Genomic DNA, 21,003 nt, shown 5'->3' on the forward strand with positions numbered 1-21,003 from the left:
ACTTGATATTCATGGAATAAAACTGCTTTTCTGGGAGTTTTACTGAGCAAAACAACAAGGGGAAAAAATGAAATTAAAAAAAAAAAAAAAAAATCAATGATGCAAAATGTGAAAGTGCAGACAAAACCAAAAACATGTTCAAAATACATAAAAAAGAATGTAAGGAGTACAACAGCTCAACAGCAAAGAGGATCGCTCAAAGAAAGAAAGAAAATGAATGCTAAGTCTACATTTAAAAAAATAATATAAGAAAATCAGTAACTGACTTTGCTCAGTCAACATTAAAATCTGAATGCTCAAGATCTTCCCTTAAAAGTCACTTTAATAAGTTTTGCTCAGCCACTGAAATATAACAAGGCCGTCACTGAAATATTTACACTACCCTTCAAAAGTTTTAGAACAACCTCATTTTTCCAGGTTTCACTGAAATTTACCTTCAAGCCCGGTAAAATAACCTGTAATAGTTAAATGGTATGCTTAATAATTGCTTAATAAAAGATTAAAAATCAGTTTAGGTCAACCTGGACTAAATTTGAGCTTTCGTGCAGTGAGGGAGGTAAATATCTTTCAAATTTGCAAAGAATTTCTACAGCGCCATGCAACAGAATGGCGACCTGTCGAGGTTGTCCCCCGCCTCTCGCTGGATTGCCGATGGATTAGGCTCCAGCTTCCTACATTGCCACATCGGAATAAACACATTTAAACTATGATTAGAATTCCTACTTTGTGAGCAGCGATGCACAACGTTCACTCCACACTTCTTGTGGCGATACCGCAGCTAGCTACCTGGTATTAACTCTTGATTCTGAGGGAGACCATAAGTGAATACAGCAGGTAATCCTCCAAGTGCAACTGCGCTCTAATAAATGCCTCACACACTTTTCAGCTGCCCTGTGTGTCGTTTTCACTCATTGATCCATGACACAAGACAACACTGATAACACAAAGTCATAATTACAGTAGGTATCAGCAGGAAAGCCTTGTTTGCAAAGCCATTTCTAAAAGTACTATTTGCATCCTGTTCTGTCGCCTGTACTCCTTAATTACATGCTATTTATGAGCATTTCCTCTTTGGAGATCTCTGCTTCAGCACAGAGACAGGGACCAATTCTCTGCACATTTTCTGGTGCAGATATGTAAAAAAAAAAAAAAGCTTTAAGAAGTGTCTGACTGTGGAAATTTATTTTAATTACCCACATTTGCATTTTAAGACAATAGTGGACTGTAAGAAGTGGAACTTTAGAAAGTTAAAACAAAAAGAAAGACTTCTCAGTTGGTCAGGTGTTCATCCTCCAGCAAGCTAATGACCTAAACATAAATCAAACTAGAAGAAGCATTAGCAAGCTAAGAGCTACCTGCTGGGTCTCCTCATATCATGTGAATCTGGGAAAACAAGTAGCACCGCTGCACACCACAAAAACCAGGTCCAGCTGCCAACAGGAGTACACTCTCTCTGAAGGCACAAGATGACGAAACCGAATGCAACGAGGCAGAAGAGTTTAGCTAATTGTGGGTTTTAACAAGAGAAACCAAAAGGCCACTTGTGTAAAAACCAAAGCAGTGTTTCCTTCTTATTATGCCAGTGTCATCATCCCCCAATGATTGGTTTACTAAACATGAAGAAGGAAATAACCACAAATATGGAGGCAGAGCAGACTACACCAAACAGCATGGCTGAGAAACCCAGGAAGCATCTGCAGAAAGTTTTTGCCGCTCCAGATAAAAGAAACTTAAAAGTTCTGAACATCAATTATAGCCTGAAACACAAAGTCGTCAGCCAAAGAACTGGCTTTATAAGTTAACTAACATCTCTCACTGCAAGAAAAGCCACTTTTAAGTTCCCCAGCTGAAAGTTTAAATCCAGGAAGGTAGGTTTTAACATTCAGGGTTTTTTTTCCTGAATAAAAAATAAAACATTGTTTTCTTTTTATTTATTTTTTTGTTCTGTACATTTGTTTCAGAGTAAACTGAGGCTCAGTACAGTAAATCTCAGCAACAGCTGGAAGTGTGGTGTTGTTCTACAACATCTGATTAATGGTGTATATCTACAGTGCCACTTCATATTTGACACATTTCATTCTGCTGCAGAGTACACGGTAAGGGACAAACTAAACTTTACTCGTATTTGCATCGGCTTCATGTCATGTTCAGCTACCAGTCTTAAATGTGTAACACTACACTAACCAAACTATGCTTCGTAAAACCAGACTGCACAGCACATAATCTATTCGTGAATATATCTAGACACAAGTTTTTTTTTCTCAGAATTCATTTGAAACCAAAGTGTAACATAAAATGAGCAACACTGAAACTAAGTCTTTCATGTTTGAAATGCTGTTTTAGTCCCATGCCCCACACTAACGCCTACACTTTACACTTGAATGACCCCAAATGTGCGCTTGTGTTTTCATTTTTGATAAGGGAATTTATTTTGATGTTATAACAACTTTAAATTCCTTGCTGTATTAGCCAGAAAAGGAAGATTTTGAGAAGCCAGCATACTTGTTTCTTGAAATTTGAAAATGACAGAAATTTTCTGCCATACTGGTCATTCTCCAAGTCTTTACTAACTTTGTATGTGTTAAGTAAATTTCATGCCATTTCTCTCAAATCAGACAGATATTATCAGCTAATGGTTATATTGGTGACATGGAAAGTCCCACTATCATTGTGACCACACAAGGACAACTGGATGTCTGATGGGAATATTGAGATACAAACTAGTTATCAGACAGGATAATAGAGCAATGGGGAAAAAAGGACTTTGAGAGCAAGATCAGAGAGGATACTTGCCTCGTAATGAGTGTGATGGTCTAATTGTTACAGTTGGTCACAAAGATCAAGTATCTTCCAGTTGCATCACGCTCACTTTGCTTACTCTCTTCCAGTCTGTATATGTGCCCAATTCGAATGTCCTTCAAGTAGCAAACAAATCTACTCAAATAACATCTGTTCAGCCTTTAATCTCTCAGATTCGTTTGTGTTTTCGGTTATGTGAAACTGAAAAAACACAAATGAGTCTGAGACCAGTTAGCCACTATTCTAGCTAGTTAGACCAAAATCCTGGGGTGTGGACAGCCACAGGGCTGAGGACAGTGAGGCCTTGGGACGGTGAGGTCTACGAGACGGAGGATATAGGGTTGTGGGGGGAGCCCATCTGGGTTAACACCTTATCCAACCACTGCAGTGGACCATGCAGGTGAATCTCAATCCAACAGGGTGTGCTGGTTACATCTTGACGGTGGTATTCTGCTCCCCAGCCCTGAAATGCAAGGATACGCACAATTTGTAATTCAGAGGCATCACTGCAACAATTTCTATGATCATTTGAATTAAATCTTAACATTCATTTTAAGTAGTTAAAGTACCTGCTATGTTCAGATTTCACAAGATTACCTTTTTTTTTTTTCATTTTGTACTAGTTTTCCTTGACAGACTAATAATTACATCAGCAGCATCTTATTAAATGTTTTCAAGCATGCAGATGATGTTTCAGTCACAATGCATCACAGTGAATGAGGTAGGCTTATGAGGACCACAGGTCAGAAAACATTTATAATAAAAATAAAGTAAACTATCATAATTGAGACGTCCCACACATCTACCAATGTGTTTATTTTAACAGAAGGAAATCCAATCAGATTACCTTAACAAAGCTCATGCGGATGGTACACATCTTGGTGAGCTCGTAAACAGCCTCAAAGCCATGGTTGACAGACTGGGCCAGCAACTCAGCGAACTCCTGGTTGTTGAAGATTTTCAGACTACATCTACTGGGAATCTTACACACAGTTGTAGGATGGAAGCCATGGTGGTAGTTACAGTTACGACTCTGGACGAAGATACTGCTGTCACTCAGACATTCTGCATACACCTCCCCTCCTACGTAATATAAGTGGACTCCTAAAAGGCAGAAAGAGATAATTCACAATAAATTACCGGTCCAAATGCAACATTTGGCAATCCTTAAATCAATAGAGTGAAATATTTCATTGGGTTATTATTGGTAGAGATTCACAACGGTCTCCACTGACAACAGGACTTAATTTAGTCCAGGGGTGTCGAGCAACGGTCCTTGCAGGCCACAATCCTGCAGGTTTTTCATGCATCCCGGTTCCAACAAACCTGACTCAACCTGTCACTGTGCAGCCCTTCATTGGCTGTTGCATCCGATTAATATGAGCCAGGTGTGTCGGAAAAGGGATACATGAGAAACCTGCAGGACATAGGACCAGTTTGGAGTCCCCTGATTTAGTCTCTTCGGCTAACAGCTGCTACATTACAGTCATTAACCACTTTTATTAGTACTGGACCTTTGCCGATGTGCCGCCGAGTATTCTCAATGGTAGAGTTGCGGTTGACGTTGGAGAGCAGACCGAGGCAGAATCGGTTGCGGTTGTTGGAGGGATCTGTGAAACCGTCAACGAGCACGCTGGTGGAGGAAGCCTGGAACGCCTCGCCGACCCGATTGTTGAGCTCATAGTAAACAATGGAGCACCAGTGCTTGGGCTCCTCATAGGCCACAGGCTGCACATCTGCACAGGAAACACATTAACAGGTCACAGGGGTGTGCTGAGCACACTGTACAAACAGAAACAGACACAAACACATTTAAGACACATTAAAGATTTGTCTGTGTGGACGAACCGATGGCAGCAGACTTAGTTTATAATCTTACTTATACACACTTTTATTGCATCCATATTTTCACATGTGTCCCATAACAATAGAGACATAAGACCCGGTAGTCTTATTTTGTAAATTTAGGCTGATTAAAATCCAACACAGCATGCAGGCTGTCTGCAGTCCGTGTGCCAGCTTTTACTGGGCCGATCCATTCAAAGCTGTTCTGACCCTTTAGGAGAGAGGAATAAATTGTGTTTATTTAGGCACATACCTCTCCCAAGCTTCCTCTGTAGTGTAGCACTGGATGACAGGTGTGTTTTGTCAGTTCCCTCCCCAGAGCTGTCCTACCATACAAACCTGCTCTCCCCTGTGCAGGATGCAGCTTGTGGGAAAGAAAAAACTCCCTCAACTCCTACTTCCATCTAACAAAACTCAACACTCCCATTTTCAACTAACAAAACTTGACAGCGCTTCCTGCTACTGCTATGACAAGACGAGGGCAGAACCTCTGAGCCTTCAGTGCATGATGAGGCAAACTACAAATATTTTGTGGGTCAAGGGTGTCCAGAAGTTCAGATGCAGTAACAACCATTATCTCAGAGTGTGTTCAGGTTACTTTAATAGCAAACGCCTGCTCTGACAATATGATGCAAAAAGAATACTTTCTAGCTTGATTATGCAAATCACTGATTCCCAACCCGGGTGTCTAGTTCCTGACCAGTTAGCTAAACAGATGATAGCAAGAGAAAGAAAGAAATTCTGCTACATGAATCGAGCGTCCTCAGGCCCCCCTGCTCTGCATGTTTTAGACATGATCCTCCACCAAAGCACCTGCATCAGATTATTTAACTTCCTCATCAAGTTCTCTGCAGCCTGTTAATGAGCCCTTTACTTCATTCAGGTGTGTTAAGGTAGGGTTGCCAATAAAACATGCTGGGCGGGGGGGGGGGGGGTCCTGAGGACTGGACTTGAGAAACACTGCATTTATCTGATCATTGTATACTTTCATTTCCACTACTGACAAGGAGGCGTTCAGGTGAAAATATTTGGGAACCACTGATCTGTTTTGTTGGACTAAGCAGCGATGATGATGATGATCTTACTTGCGAAGGAGGTCAAAGCTGATCTTGAAGGTCAGATTTAAATTTAGACGGGCATTAACACCAGACAGCCCAATTAATAAACGGTTAAAAAAAAAAAAAAAGTTTGACTGGCTTGATGGTTTAACTCCCATGTGTCCCAATGACGTTATGTTAGAAGGTCTTTAAAAGTAATCTACTAATCTTAAATTGTTGATATAAATAATGGCTACAGCTACTAAAAATACAGCATTTAGTTTTAAATCCAGTAACATTAAATGATGCACATGGCCATGAGACAGTTGCTGACTTTCATGACGAGTCTTTAGATGTGCCCGCCTTGCGCAATTAAATGAATACCCACAAACCTGAGATAACAAGAAATATTGCATCACATTTGAGATTTAAGAATCAGCACTAATTACTGACTGTTATCAATAATGACTTTCCAGTAATTATCAATCCTCTGAGAACATGCTATGAATTCACTGGGCTCAGAGCTTCTTTTGGGCTTTTATACACAAAGTCCCACCGTAAACTGGAAGAGTATATAGAGCGAGATAGAGACCGAGCTTTCTTTGCACCTGCAGATCAAGGTAAACAGGTGCAGATAGCTTTGTCTGTTTAACAATAAGTACACAAGGACATAAGTATGGGGCTGTTCAGATCGGTTTAGTATGGGATGGTGCTGAATAGAAATATGAGCGCTCTCTGGATGGACTGATAATGCAGTCAGGTCCAGGCCACATTCAGGTTTTAGCTGATTTCAGTTGCAACAGTTAAAAAAAGCATCTGTGAGCTGAGTAACAAAGCTGTTAATCCTGTGTGACCCAAGTCATATCATTGTTGAGACTTGACATCAATACTAAATTAAAGTGCACGACTAATGTAAAATAAACACTGGATTTTCATCACTGATAGAAAATCTGTCATTCGGTAATCAGATGCTGTTATTTGAGTTGTTGACTTGTGTATAAATCCCCTTCTCACCTCTTGAGCTTATTTCTGCAGCAATCATTGCAGAGCCATTGCACTGAATTTGTCCTGTTGGTCCTGGTTGCATTTTTCCAAGTATGTTTGTAGTTTTTTTTTTCTATATATATATATATATATTGCTTTTGTTACACTCACACAAATAATTAAGGGTGTTATTTGTGTACCCAAAGAAGTACAGAATTCCTCAGCAAAAGTTTAACAAAAGACAGAGAAATGGACTTTTATAATGACGTTCAGGATTATGAAACAAACATGTAGTGGAAGAATTACTTGCTGAGTTTTGAGTAAAGCATAAACCTGCCGGCTGACTGGTAAGTTCTGTGGTACGATGTTTGAACAACCTGGATTAGTTCAACACATTACTTGTGAGAAGACTGTGCCTCACAAAAAAGATCAGTTCGAGCTCTCCATGGCCAAACTGTGGACTAAGGAAATGCAAATATTTGCAAGTAAAATAGTAAGGCAAGTGATTTCACCTCAGTGGATGGTAGTCTGCAAGTTTTAGTGCTCAGGTTGTTTGTTGTGTTAGTTGCTGAATGTTTCTGATCTTAACAGAAGTAGAGCCTTTGGAAGAAAGAGATGCAGAAAAGTCGATGCGAAAGGAAATGTAAATTTTTTGCAGAGGCGTTGCAGTGTCTGTGGAAATTTATCCACAGCATGTCACGTTTTATTATAAAATGAAAGACATAACATCCCCCCTTTTTATGTCCCAGACACAGGACCTTTTGATGCTTTGCTTGTTGCTCAGCTGACTATACAAAGTAGATTACATGTTGATTTGCATGCAGAGCAAGTAACTGGTAGAGTTGCCACAGTTACCTGCCCGGTTGTTACTCTCTAGGGGCAAGGATGGAGCCATGAGGTTGGTGTCCATTGGCTGGGGGCAATCCTGAGTCATCTGCTCCTCTGGGGGCATATAGGCAGGAGGGGGAGTCTCTGCATCAGGATAGAAACAGGATGTAGGAAAGTGAGTTGTTGAGGTTTATTGTGAAGAAAAAAGTAAAAGCATCATGCATGACGAGATGTTACCTGGCATCTGGAATGGACTTCCTGGATCGGAGCTGGATGGCGAATGAGGAAAAGTGGCACTGCTGCCACTTCCAGGTGAGTTTGGGTAGCTATTACCCGGTGAATGAGGGAAAGGAACAGTGTTGGCCTGAGCAAAAGATTCTGGGAAGGTGGCATTCTGGGGCATGTGTGGCTCGTTCTGTTGTAGAGGGTTGCGGAACCGGGGCAGCATTGTATGCTTGGCATTAAACTCGCTGTTCCTCGGTACCAAAACAGGAGGCAGCACTGAAGGATAAGTCAAAAGCAGACAATTAGGAAGGTCATATTTAGACTAATGAAACTTTGTTCCAACAATTGCTCACCAACATACTAATGTGACAGAGCCTTTAAAATGTGCATTTAGTCTTCAGTTGTTGTTGTTGTGTAAGAGGGATATGTAATGCACAGTCGTGTAGTGGTGACTACCATTGCTTCCAGAGACAGACTCATTTATAATAGTTGTGATTCTTATGCAAATTAGTTTTGAAACCGTTTACACACAAAGCCTACTCAACAGCGGACACGCAAGGGATCTGGTCACTACGTATGCCCTGTGCACTGGTCTGTCCTCTTTCTTTGACCTGGCTGTATTAAGCCACTACTGTGTTTATTTTAATATTAGCAGTTTTATCCAACAACTGCAAGGAGACAATAGATATCATTTCTGAAGGCTGCCAAATTTATTGGCACGTTATACTAAACCACTGCTTAGTTTCTACCGGCATCATGTGATTTTTACTGTAGATCAGTTTACCAGCAAATTGAAGTCAGCCACTGATGCCGCAGCTCCACTTAAAACCAAATCAGTAAAAGTTAAAACTCTACAACAGGGGAGAAATGACATGTTGAAAGAAATTAAAATTCCCCCATTGCTTTTGAAAATATTTGATAGTTTCTCTGAGGTTACGATTTTAAACATCATAAATTTTTCCCTTCAAGCAGGTGTTTTCCCATCTGCCTTTAAAACAGCAGCGAAGCCCCTTCTGAAGAAAAGTCATTTAGACCCAAATAATACTGATCATTTCCAACCTGTATCTACACGAATGTTTACAAGCAAAATAATAGAACATGTTGTTTTTATCCAGTCTTCTAGGTGTTTTAATACTATTACAGTACTTCCAAAATATATTAAATTTATTATTTTTAAAAGCTGTTTTTTTGCACTTTGCACTGCTTTTGTATGACAAGTACTTTATAAAATAAAGTTTGATTTGATATATAAATAGGTTCCAGCCAAATGTATTTTTTTTCAAGGCTTTCTGGAAAAGTGACCTTGTGGGGTATCTGCTAGTGATGTGGTTGTTTGGGAAAGTGAGTGAATAATTTACAAAGAGATCGAGCAAATAGATCCAAACAGTGGCAACTTTTTATCAGTGATTAAATGCCTTCAGGACCCCAAGTGTAAAAATAACTCTAATCTTAATGTTGTTTACAGTGTAAAGTGGAAGCTGATCCAGTATGAACTCTGATTCAAACTGGGATTCACCTACCCCAAGCTTTGGATTGATGACAAACATAATCCCTTTTTTATCTGATAATTAGCTCATTTTAGCCAAATCCCAAACATACAATAAATGATGAGTTATTTGGCTCTGGCATAAGAAACACTCTTCATGATTCAACATCCTGACTGCAGATGTTGCTGCATTTTTTAAATGTCAGTTTGCAGGCCGCGGGTCTTAGCCAGCAGTATTTGGCTCCGATTCTCAGGTTTCTGCTCTGAAAGGCGTTTTGAGTCAAGCTGCTCTTGTGGAATTCATCACTTGGGGTAAATATCCTAGCCGAGGGCGAATCAGGTGGAGTACAAACCACAGTGATATGCTCCATTTGTGTCTATAAATACCAGTGTAGATAAAAAAAAAGCGGGTGCTGAAATTTTAGATGAGGTTTGCTGTCAAGTGTTCACAAAGGTGGTCGATGGGCGCTGCAACAGTCTAATGTGGAGCAGACGGACAGCTGTGGTGTTATGTTGAATAGTAAGGGGAGATTGACAGGATGAGTGTGTGTAGAGAGGAAAAATAGACTGTGTGTGTATTTGTGGGGTGGGGGTAGTAGTGTGGAGCAGACAGGTGCTGAGGGGTTGAATCACCTTAGCCCTGTGTCTTCCAACCACTGCTAAAACAAGCGTGTGCAAGGCAGGCAACAACTCTTTCCTCCTATTGTGTGCGGGTGGCTGTCTTCCTGTTCAAGCCATCCTCAGAGAAAGCAGGCCAGCATTCATGTGTGTGTGTGTGTGTGTGTGTGTGTGTGTGTGTGTGTGTGTGCATGTCCCTGTGCAAGAGTGTGTTGGCCTGTTCGTATCAACATGTGTGCAGAAATATTACAAGAAAAAGAAAGGACAGTAGAGGGCATGCCCAAAACATTCTCCCCCTGATGGAATTTCCTGCTTCATACACATGAATGCGCACGCGCACACACACACACACACACACACACATACACATATAAACATGGCCTTTCCAAACTTAGAACCCTGCACTTAAATGTTTTTATCTTGTCAGCTGACCCTCATTTTCTTTTCAGTAGGAGGCCAAATAGTATTAGATTAGTCTGGATCCTGCAGCAGCATTGCAGCCAGAAACGCACGGCTCCTTAATGGCCTGCATGAGGAACGCAGGTTTAGTTTGTGTCTCTACTTTCTACTGTAATCTTAAAACAAACATCTGTCGGAGAGCTATTTCGTGTTTCAGTTTTACTCATTTTCTTTACAATCTGTTACAGAACATTATAGCAGAACCGATTATACCAATCAGTATGACTACATTTTCATTTTTTGACTTCACAATGCATTTGTTATGCCCATCTGATCATGTCACATATGTAATACTGAATATTCAATATGAAGTCAAATGTGTTTGGAAGAAAATATATCACCTGTGCTAAAGTTTACAGGTTTTAAACAAAGAACCCAGAAGTTACGTGATACTATTTGTCCTAACCTCCTAAATACAATTATTTTTATTATTCATTCATTTGTTCAGTTCATTTCTATTTATAAATCCGTGCGCCTCACTTCTGGGTGATACTCACTGAATGTTACACAGAGACAAGGCAGTCTATGCATATTGCTGGTGGAAACATAACTTTACAATAAAACTGGGAAAACTTCTTCTATTTTTATTTTTTTTTAACCTGTCCTGTCCAACATCACGACAGTCTGGCTGCCATGTTGTGCTGAACAAATGTACTCCTCCAAGAGGAAGGCCATTTGGATATTAGCCCCCCCATTTTATTCTTTATTTGATAATTTATATCATAAATATTGTTTATGTATTTATTTATGTTTGTTACCAGTATAGGTGTGTGTTGTATGTATGTGAATGAGAAATCACATGGCTGATACGCTCATTAAGGTAATGTTGGTAGTAATAAACGTATGCAATTATTTCAAGACTGTATCCCTCACCTGGACTGTCCACTCGTTTATAGTGGTACGGGTTGATGCACACATCCTTCTGTTTGGAGCCAAAGGGGTACTCGCAGCATTCCAGGGCCTTCAGCTCATGGTGGGACTGCAGGTCAGGCCAGCGCCACACCCGACAATAAATGACATGTGGCAGTCCTTTCCTGTGGGACACCTGCAGCCGTCCGTCGAGTGAGCGCGGGATTGTCACACAGTTACTGGGCTGACCCGGGCAGCTAAGAGCCCGCTCCAGCTCCTCCATGGCTCCCTTCTTCTTTTTCAGTTTCTTAACCAGAGCATCCACAGCCTTTTCAGCCCACTTCTCTTCCTCATCTCCCTGCTTCCAGCCCAGCAAGCGCTTCACTGCTGGGCTGGTGAAGGAGAAGAGCGAGGTGACATTCATGGTGGACAAGCCGCCCTCCTCCACCCTCCTAAAGGAGCAGCAGAAGGACACTGACCAGTCTCTGAAGAAACAGTCTGAGGTATTATTTGATTTTTTTTTTTTTTCTCCAGGTATTTCTCAACTTCCTCAGTGTCAGATCAGGTCTTCTTCGCAGTTACTAAAAAAATAAGGGAAAATAAAAACATTTGTATGAGTTTTAAATTTTCACCAACAATAACTCACATGAAGATAAGGGCTGTAAAATCTCCCATGTAAAACCACAGCAACCCTGAAACACGACCAAATACGTAATCCTCCTCTTTACTACATCAGCAGCGACGATGAAGGCTGCAGGTTTTTTTTAAAAGAATAGAATAAACTTTATTGTCATTGCAGAAGTGCAACGAAAGCAGCTCTAATGTTAAAATAGTTAAATAAATAAAAACACATAAATAAATAAGACACAGAAACAATACTATAACAACAAGCACTACTAATGAGATAAGATAATGCTAAAAGATAAAACATGAATAAGCTACTGACACTCTTCACTTTTTTAAGTGAAGATTCCCAAGATATCACTACAGCTGGTACGGTCATGTCACTCATGACTTCTGGGAAAGTGGCGGAGTGTCACTGTAGACACCCTCCTGTGAACATCAGCCCCAACCAGACATTCTCCAGATAGCTTCCTGTCTGTATGGCTTGTCACATTACCACCAATTACTAATGTTATTTACAGCAACAGACCTTACATTCTGCACGCAGACTAAACACCCTTCAGCAGGAATTTCTTGTTCAACACCTCTTCTAGATATTCCATTACATACTCGTATAGACGCAGAAACAGTCAGTAAGAACATGTAGAATATTTATTTTCACTGTTAGTTCATTTTAAAGATTTGTTTATTATATAATTGTAAAATAAACTGAGAGAAAAAAATTTGAAAAGTTTTTCTTCTTTCACTTGTTGATTAACCAAAGCTGTAACAAAACAAAAAAAAAAAAAAGAAAGATGATCATATTTAGTCAGGTCATTATCAAAGATAAGAAAAAGTGCTTGATTTCTCACTGTGTTCCTTTAGATCTTTGTCACCAACCAGCAAAACGGTTTTGGGCAGGAATTTGGCAATGTGCAGGACAAGGAAAAGGAAGTGTTTGTGAACCCCAAGATGAATGTGCCCATTCACACAAGTCCTCCAGGAGAAGTTCAGTAGCCAGAACGTACACAAATTCTAGCTTTTAAAGGGAAAACAACAGCACACTGAGTGCTTTCTGTTCACCTTCTTTACAAAAATCTCCCTAAATGAAATTAAAAAGAAAAAATGTAGTTACGGTTAAGGCTGGACTGTAGATAAACATTCAGATACAATCCTTGAATCAAATAAACAGCCTGTCAGAAATCCACCTGCATTTATCTGTTCTGACTCATGAATGTCGATGAGGATGCATCACTCTGACAGTAAAGCCTGCACAGTGTTTGCACAGTAATGCCCACCAGCTAGAGGAAACACTGCTGCAGTATATTGGATTTCAGATGAGCAGGAACAGATTCATCATTAAGACTGCTCCATAGTTATTCCTGGCCCTGTAGATTATGGGATGAAGAGCGATTTCTATCTTTGTTAACTACTGCATGTGTATGATGCATCATACTGGCAAACGGGCAGGGAGATTCAATGTGAACAAGTGCTGTTTACAATGACTGTGGACACTTAGGACGGCTTAACAGGCCAACAAGAGAGCTGCAAGTTGAACCTATGATTATCTTATCCATTTCTATCACATCAGTGACAAAAAAAAAAACTACAAACATAAGATGGTGGGGACATAATGGACTACAATGTGTGAAATCAAGGGAAATTCAATAAATCTAAAAGTCTATATGTTTGTGGCTTGGGATTTTCCTGCACTCCAGCTGTTGGACTAACGTTCCACCCAAACAGAAACAAGAAACAGGCTCAGGAGTTATGGCTTCACATGTGTCACTGGATTATTACATTTTTCCAAATGAAACAAAAAGATAACCCTTTACTGTACTGCAGTGGTGAACTAAGATGTGTTTTGTTTAAATCAGGGCGGTCTAATCAAAGACTGAGCATATAACACTATACATTTGTAAATATGGCCGGACTTCGATCTATATTTAGTTCTTTGTGTTTAAGGACCGATGAAACTTGACATTTTCTCTTGCTCCTAAACAGAAACCATTTGAACCCTTCCTTTGTGCTGACTGATTGTTATTCCGTTATAAATTCCCAATTTGGCTTTATATCAAACAGAATTATAAAATATTTGGATAGCTGGCGCTATCTCCTCTTTGTAACCTTGCTAGCGTCGGATTAAAAAAAACCAAAAAAACAGCCTCGGCACATCTTCAACAAAGAGAGCACATACTTTAGAGGTGAAGTAAATAACTGTACAAGTAAAACACTCACATACCAAGAGCACAACAACACCATATTTGCATCAGGGTCACCACCCAGACACATAAAAAGTCATTCTGATTTACATCCAGCCACACAGCTGCTTGGAGGACTTCTCACTAACAGCCAGTACTATCAGCATAACTCAATACTGGCTGCACAAAAACAAACTTTAACCCACTTCACAAGGAAGACTCCTGAGAGTTCTGCATGTAACATCTGGAGCAGACTTAACAATCCTTTGCTATGATTCAGCTGCAGCTGGAGGCCATGCCTCTTGAACATTTCCAAACCTGACAGTCAATCATATCTGACTGCTTGTCCGACCACATGCTTATTTGAAGAACTTGATATGGGACTGTATTACCTCTTGGGACAATGCTCGTTTGGAGTTGTCTGTGAGGAAGTCATAATATAAAGGCGCCAATGTCCCCCCGCTCTTCCTATATCTATGTGTAGACTAGCATGTTTGCGTGACGCATTATTTTTGTACACCAGCTTTCTGAACAATTCAGATGAATTTTGCTGTAGTGTTTTCAGTCTTTCAAATATTTAGCCAAAAAGTACTTTTTTTTGCATCCTGCTCCATTTATAAGTTCATATCTGAAAAGCAAAATGCAGAAAATGCAGGCCTAATTCTTGCATTTTTCCTAAGTGTGAACTCAAGCAGGCAAAGCCGTCGTGTGAAGAAGTCATGTAACGCAAAACATTTTATTTTTCTGCAATGGACCAGCGACCTGTCCAGGGTCTGCCCTGCCTCTCACCCAGTGATTGCTGGGATGGGCTCCAGCTTCCCTACGACACTTTAAGTGGACAAAGCAGTTAAGAAATAACTGCTTTAATTCTTAAAGCAGTTAAGAATAATTTTTTATTAAGAATGCACAAAATAAAAGTAAAATCCTTAAAAAAAAAATAAAGGAAATCCAAAACACCAGGTTAGATTTGTAAATAATAAGTCCAAAAAAAACTTCATTTAAAGAATTTATACTTGTGATTAGGCACCACAAATTCTCCCTTTTATTAGTAAAACATATGATAAACAACAATCTGTGCAGTCATAATAATCTTCATTTCAAATTACTTTCATTATGTGAAAAGATTTGAAAAGTGTTCATTTTAATATCTGCAGTCATGCTAACTAATGAACTTAAAAACTGTATTTGATTGACAAGAATAAAGCTAAACATGTCCATGCTTATCATTACTAAACTAAACAGGAGAAAGTAAAGGATGAGGCACTGAAACGTTCAGATTACGGTCACCAAAAAAGCCTCAGTCCTGACAACTGAGCATGTGGAAGAAATCAATTATTGCCTATTTAGGATCCGTCTCGCATCATTTTTTGAGTTGAATTCATTTTTGATAACCAGCAAATAACTGTTTCTTATTGATCACATCGTAGTCTTTGGAGACTGACCTATTATTCCTGCACAAATTCACTTAACTAATTAGCACGATCCTTATATGTAGCCATTAAACTTTAAGCTTCGTACCCACATGTCCAGTGCCCGCTGCGGCCTTGAAGCTGCTCTCTTCCCTATAAAAACCTGAAACACACACCATCATTTACACAACAGCTCCATAAAAACCCTTCTGGCATTCCCTTTAGCCAAGTCCAAGCACCGCTCTCTCTGTATCGTGTTAGCAGGAGCTTCTTATGGTCATCAGTTAACCCACTGGACAGAGACTTAAGCTAATGGGAGCAGAGTGGGATCATGCGACACTTACGCACGGGGGCTTTGACCCACCTGGTGTGAGCTGTTAGCCACTACACTAGCCACATGGATCATTTTGCATCGCTCCAGTGTCTGTTAATCAATTTAAGCCTGGGCTGTGTAGTATGAGGAGGCAGTAATGATGCTCTCTAGACCCTCCCCAGGGATGGAGCATTATGAAGAAGCTACATTATTTATCAGCAGGGTCCTGGATGGGGCCTCCATTAACCCACGCTCAATGGAGTCACTGGCTATAAACAGAGGAAGGCAGGAAGAGAGAGTGATAGATAAAGAGGAGGAGGAGGGAGGAAGAATGGGTGGATGATGCAGAGAGAGAAAGAGAGCAAGAAAGTGAGAGTGATGGCAATGCCATGGATGCAAGACGGACTGTGTCCTTCTGAAGAAAAAAGACGGAGAACGCAAGTGTATTGAAGTACTCTGAAATAAAGTACTGTACATTCAAGTGATATTATTATGTGCATATTGATAGTACAAGGATGAAATACATACGTCTCTTTACTGGTAGTGGTCGTAGGAATTCTGCAATATTGCAAGTTACAGTAAAGAGCAGAGAGAGGCCTACGAGGTCTGTAGCACTGCCCAATTTCATGAGTTTAAATTATGCTGTGCAGGTTGCAAAACAGTTTTAAAGTGCTTATCTTTAACATAAATATCACTGCTAAAATAATAAGCTGACTGAACAAATTTTTAGACATATTTAAGTCACTTATGAAGCAAAAATGCCTCATTTCTTCTCAGTTTCCATCTCTAAATGTAAAGACTACCTGCATTCTTTTGCTGCAAACAGCTTACCATTCAGCTTTGGTCTATCTCAGTCAGACAAAAAGTAGTTTCAGATGTTATTGAGCTGTGGAAAATTACATCAAACATGTTTAACTAGACTTACTCAGTTCTAGATTAAAACAGCAAAAAGGCTCTAGTTTGTTCCAGAGAGTTTGACGATTGTTCACTCATAGCCAGCAAATGCAGATTCTTTTCCATAGCCAGTCCAGTCAACACAATAGTCTATTAGCAAAGCTTAAAAATAAACACAGACAGACATGAGGTGTTACCCTTACTGACTAGACATGGCATTGACCCAAGAGGCTCCTTTAAAGTCGCTGGGGTCGCTGTCCCTGACATACAGGAACACATACACACCTCTGAGCCAGCAACAATTAGACTACAGTACAAGGAATGAAATTCATTAATCACTTCACGACAACACAGAAAACACCAAGAAACCACTAAATAGTTGTCAGCATTGTGCAGATTTCCTGGGGCTGAACTGGAATCAGATCCTCTATGTTCCAGACATGGCAGTCACACATGACCACAGCAGACATAGCTAGCAAACGCATGGGTTTTCCTGCAGCCATCCCAAACATGCTCGGCACTCAGTGTTGGGTTTGTGTTGTGTTAGGGTGGACACTTCACCCTGTCACATCAAGGCTACATTACCCAGACCGTGCAAACACACAGGAGAAGGCCTACAAATGATTTTCTGTTTTCTGCGACTGCTATGAGAGATGCAATGACAAACAGAAGGCAAAAGAAAGACAGATGCATAGACACTAACAACAATGAAATGATTGATTCAGATATACTTAAGCCAAATGTAATTTACTGTCATGCTCTGGATGTAAAGATACAGGAAGAAAGATAACATCTGACAGTTGTTTCAGTTTTATTATACAAAGGATATCGCTCTCATTTCAAAGCAACAACAACAGAAAAAAGGAAACAAGTTTAATTTTTAAACAGTGCTTAGAGCAGCACACCCTGAGAATGCTGAACAATACAATTGGAACTGTACCATGAACAAGGACAAATTCCTGTCCTTTGGGTAATCTGATATGTCATCTTCAATAATGTCAGGAGACCTGGCTTTAGCTTGTAGAAGTCTTTCATTCTATGCTTCTCCTTCATCCCCCCAATGCCCACACACTCACACACACAAAGATATTAGCATAACTTTGCACACACAGCACCAATTACAGCTGTTAAAACAACCACAGACAGTCTGCAGGAATTAGAGGACAATAAAATAACGACTTTAAAGTGGAACGATATCTAAGTGTGGCATGCATTGATTTTACAATCGCAGCAGTGGAATATTCTGCGAATACACTTCTGTATTAAATTACGCTCTATTAAATGGTTTAGTGACATTAGAATGAAACTTTACCATTGTGTGTAAGAAAGACACTTAATAGCAACTCATTCGTCTTCACCGAAATAAAAACCCAAACGTAAACACTTAGGTCTGTTAATTATTGTATCGTCATCTGACTATTTATTTTGCAAATTCTTATAAATGTATAAATAGGTTATCGGCAGGATTAAAAACAAGAAAATTTCTATATTAGCTTTTTAAATAATATGTTATCCTGCCTTTATCCTTTATTTATGATTAAGATCGAGAGTATTTTTGCCTTTAAAATATTTATTACTTTGATCTGATTTGCTCGCATTAAATAATTTCTTTTTATATTTCCAGAAATAATCTGTACCAAGTTACCCAGCAGGCAACCTGAAATTGATTGAAAGTGAATTTGCTCCATATTTAATGCTAATAAATGTATCTTATTCCTTTTTGGTAATGTGTCTTTAACAGAAAGGAATAATGAAAACATTTTAACTCTGGAAATCAGGGTATTTGTATTGAAATTCATCTTCATCATAAATATAATGCTTGTAACACTGATATCCTCACTGAGTCCAGACCAAACTGTGACATAATGTAGCCATTAGATGATTAGTTGACTAATCATTCAGCCAAATTTCAATAACATGATCAACAGCTTTGTCACACATGTTATCATTTCAATCATTCATAGCAAAAATGCTGGAAATCTAGCTTCTCTAAGAGTGAGGATGTGCTGTTTTCTGACATCATAAGACATTTCAACACTTTCAGATGTGTTATTTCCAGTCAATTGATTTGAGTTTATGACACCAGAGGACCACCCATTTATCCACAACATATAACTATTAACGATTATCCTCTAAGGTGTGTTTTATTACATCGGAGTCTTCTTTATTTTCTGCAGAAAACTTAGTATGCAGTTAATATTTTTAAATAATATTTACTTATTTAAGTAAATAAGTTTTTACTAAAGCTTTTTTAGCAAAGATCTGAAGAATATTTATTCTATTTTAAGCACATGCACACATTACTATTTGGGTTGTTTTGTTTTGTTTTTTTTTGTTTAATGTATATGCCTTCTTCCTTAAAAAAAGCTAAATAAAAAGTTTGCTTTCATGAAAATAACGCAAATAAAGCCGGGGTCCTGTCTCTTGCAGCAAAAAGGAAGGGGGAAAAAAAGTTTGAAGCTTCCAATGGACACTGCTGAGTACAAATTATTGGGATCTACTTCCTTACGCAACAAAGTCATGCTCGGTGCGGAGACAGGAAATGCAGATAAATAAACTTTTAATTCATGGTGTTAAAAAGGCAACTAAAGTTTACTGTACCTTTTCTTCTGCTGCTTCTGTGAGTATGAGTGGCCCCTCCTGTGCGCTTCACTCTGCCTCAGTTGAGTCTGCTGCTCGACCTGGCGTCAGAGAGTCGCGGAGCCGTATCACTCTCCGCTGAGCGTCAGTATCACGCCGCGGGACGCACACCTCTCCCCCCCCCCCCCAACATGAAGCTCTACTTTTTACACATCTAACGTCTTCATTCATTCATTATGTAATAGTGAAACAATGTGGGTTTCTCGCTCATTTCTCATTTCACAGAGTTTTGCATGCGGGTGTGAACTTTTTGTTTCAAGGGGCTGCCATGTTTGCTTGTTTGATGCATTTCGGAGAGAATGGATGCAGAAACCGTAAAATGTAATATTTATTACTCTCTGTATTAGTACTCGCCGTTGCAGACTGATTCTAAAAACCTTTTTAAAACTTCCACCACTTTGACAGCCCCCTCAAAATACAACACAAACTTTCCCAAATGACTATAAAAAGACAAAACCCTTTTCTGCAAATAAATGAATCTGAGTAAATTTACTTTTACTTTCGCTTTTAGTGAATAAAAACAATTCTCCATGTTTAGCTTGCACTGACATGCACTACTTTAAAATTGACACGCGCTTATCTGTAATGAACTCTTGAACTGAAGCTTGTTAAGACTTCTCTGTTCTTCTGTTGCTTTGATTGTGTCATGTTAAGGACTGGCCTGTCTGAGAACAAAAGTGTCCAAAAGCAGCAAGGAAAACATGCTTGCACATGCCACCCACCGATCCTTTTCCAATGTTGAATAGGAAACATTTCCCCTCAACACTCTATAGCGTTTCCAAACATTAAGCATTAATCATAGATGGAAATATGTCAGCAGACAGACGACCAACTAACTTCCAATCTACCTTGATGATTCAGAAATCTGTCTGCCAGCATGCGGATTAAAATATGCGTGAGACATATTCATGTAAATTCAGGACAGTTTGTGATGCAAAGATAAATATAGTGACTTTACACCGAATTAAAACAAACCCACTGACGTTCTGCAGATAGTATTGCCATTATTTCCCGGAAAAATTTCTAAAAATATAAAATGCATTCTCAGATGTTGCAGGTTTTAGTGTTAATATTAAACAGTCCTCATGAACATTGCCTATAATAACAATAAGAGCAATATATTTATATTGCTATAGAAATATTGCATATGTCAGAACAACATTCACCAATATGATTTTTTTTTTTTTTTTTTTTTTTACAATAAATACATCAGCTGCACTTTTTGATTTTTTCTCAGGTCACTGCTCAAGTTCAGGGTTTCCGCGGTGAGAGGGACTAGATTATCTCCAAGACAAGCGGAGGGAAACGTTTGGAGCGGAGGAGGCTCCTGGCGCAGGTGACGTCACGGCGCTGGCGACAGAATGTCTGAGTGAGGCGGGCGCGAGCTGCACGTGAATAAATCTGGGAAAACAGTGCGAGGAGGAGGAGGAGGGGAAGGAGGGGCGACGACGATAATGATGATGGCGATGATGAGTGGGGACAACAGGAAGGCTCCCCAAACCTTTAGCTGGAGGATTCCCTCTAACACACACACACACACACGTGAACACACAGCAGCTGTGCATTCATTAGACCGCATAGATTTATAGTCCTATTATAGAGCAGAACCTACTGAGTTTATATAGACTATCAGGCTTCATAGTATTTATCTCATTATAACACTGTAATCAACACAGCAGCACTTTCTCTCTTTCAGGTCCTACATAGAAAATAAACAACAGATCAGATGCTGAAACTGAGACATTCTACAATTTCTTGGTAAATAATAGGTCATTTTGAATTTAATGACAGCAACACATCTTAGATGTTGGAA

At 39.5% G+C, this 21,003-nt stretch overlaps 1 protein-coding gene across 1 annotated transcript; it reads right to left on the bottom strand.

Moving 5' to 3' along the window:
* On the bottom strand, positions 1-19,226 carry smad1 (SMAD family member 1). Its single transcript, XM_079264851.1, has 7 exons — positions 19,152-19,226; positions 11,155-11,711; positions 7,731-7,994; positions 7,521-7,637; positions 4,314-4,535; positions 3,647-3,903; positions 1-3,262 (listed from the first exon to the last, which is right to left on the bottom strand). The coding sequence occupies exons 2-7, from the start codon at positions 11,552-11,554 to the stop codon at positions 3,119-3,121; spliced, it is 1,404 nt and encodes a 467-aa protein (XP_079120977.1). The 5' UTR covers positions 11,555-11,711; positions 19,152-19,226; the 3' UTR covers positions 1-3,118.
* Positions 19,227-21,003: the final 1,777 nt, after the last annotated feature.

This window comes from Telmatherina bonti (assembly GCF_933228915.1).
Source record: "Telmatherina bonti genome assembly, chromosome: 3".
In the NCBI taxonomy this organism is placed as follows: domain Eukaryota; kingdom Metazoa; phylum Chordata; class Actinopteri; order Atheriniformes; family Telmatherinidae; genus Telmatherina; species Telmatherina bonti.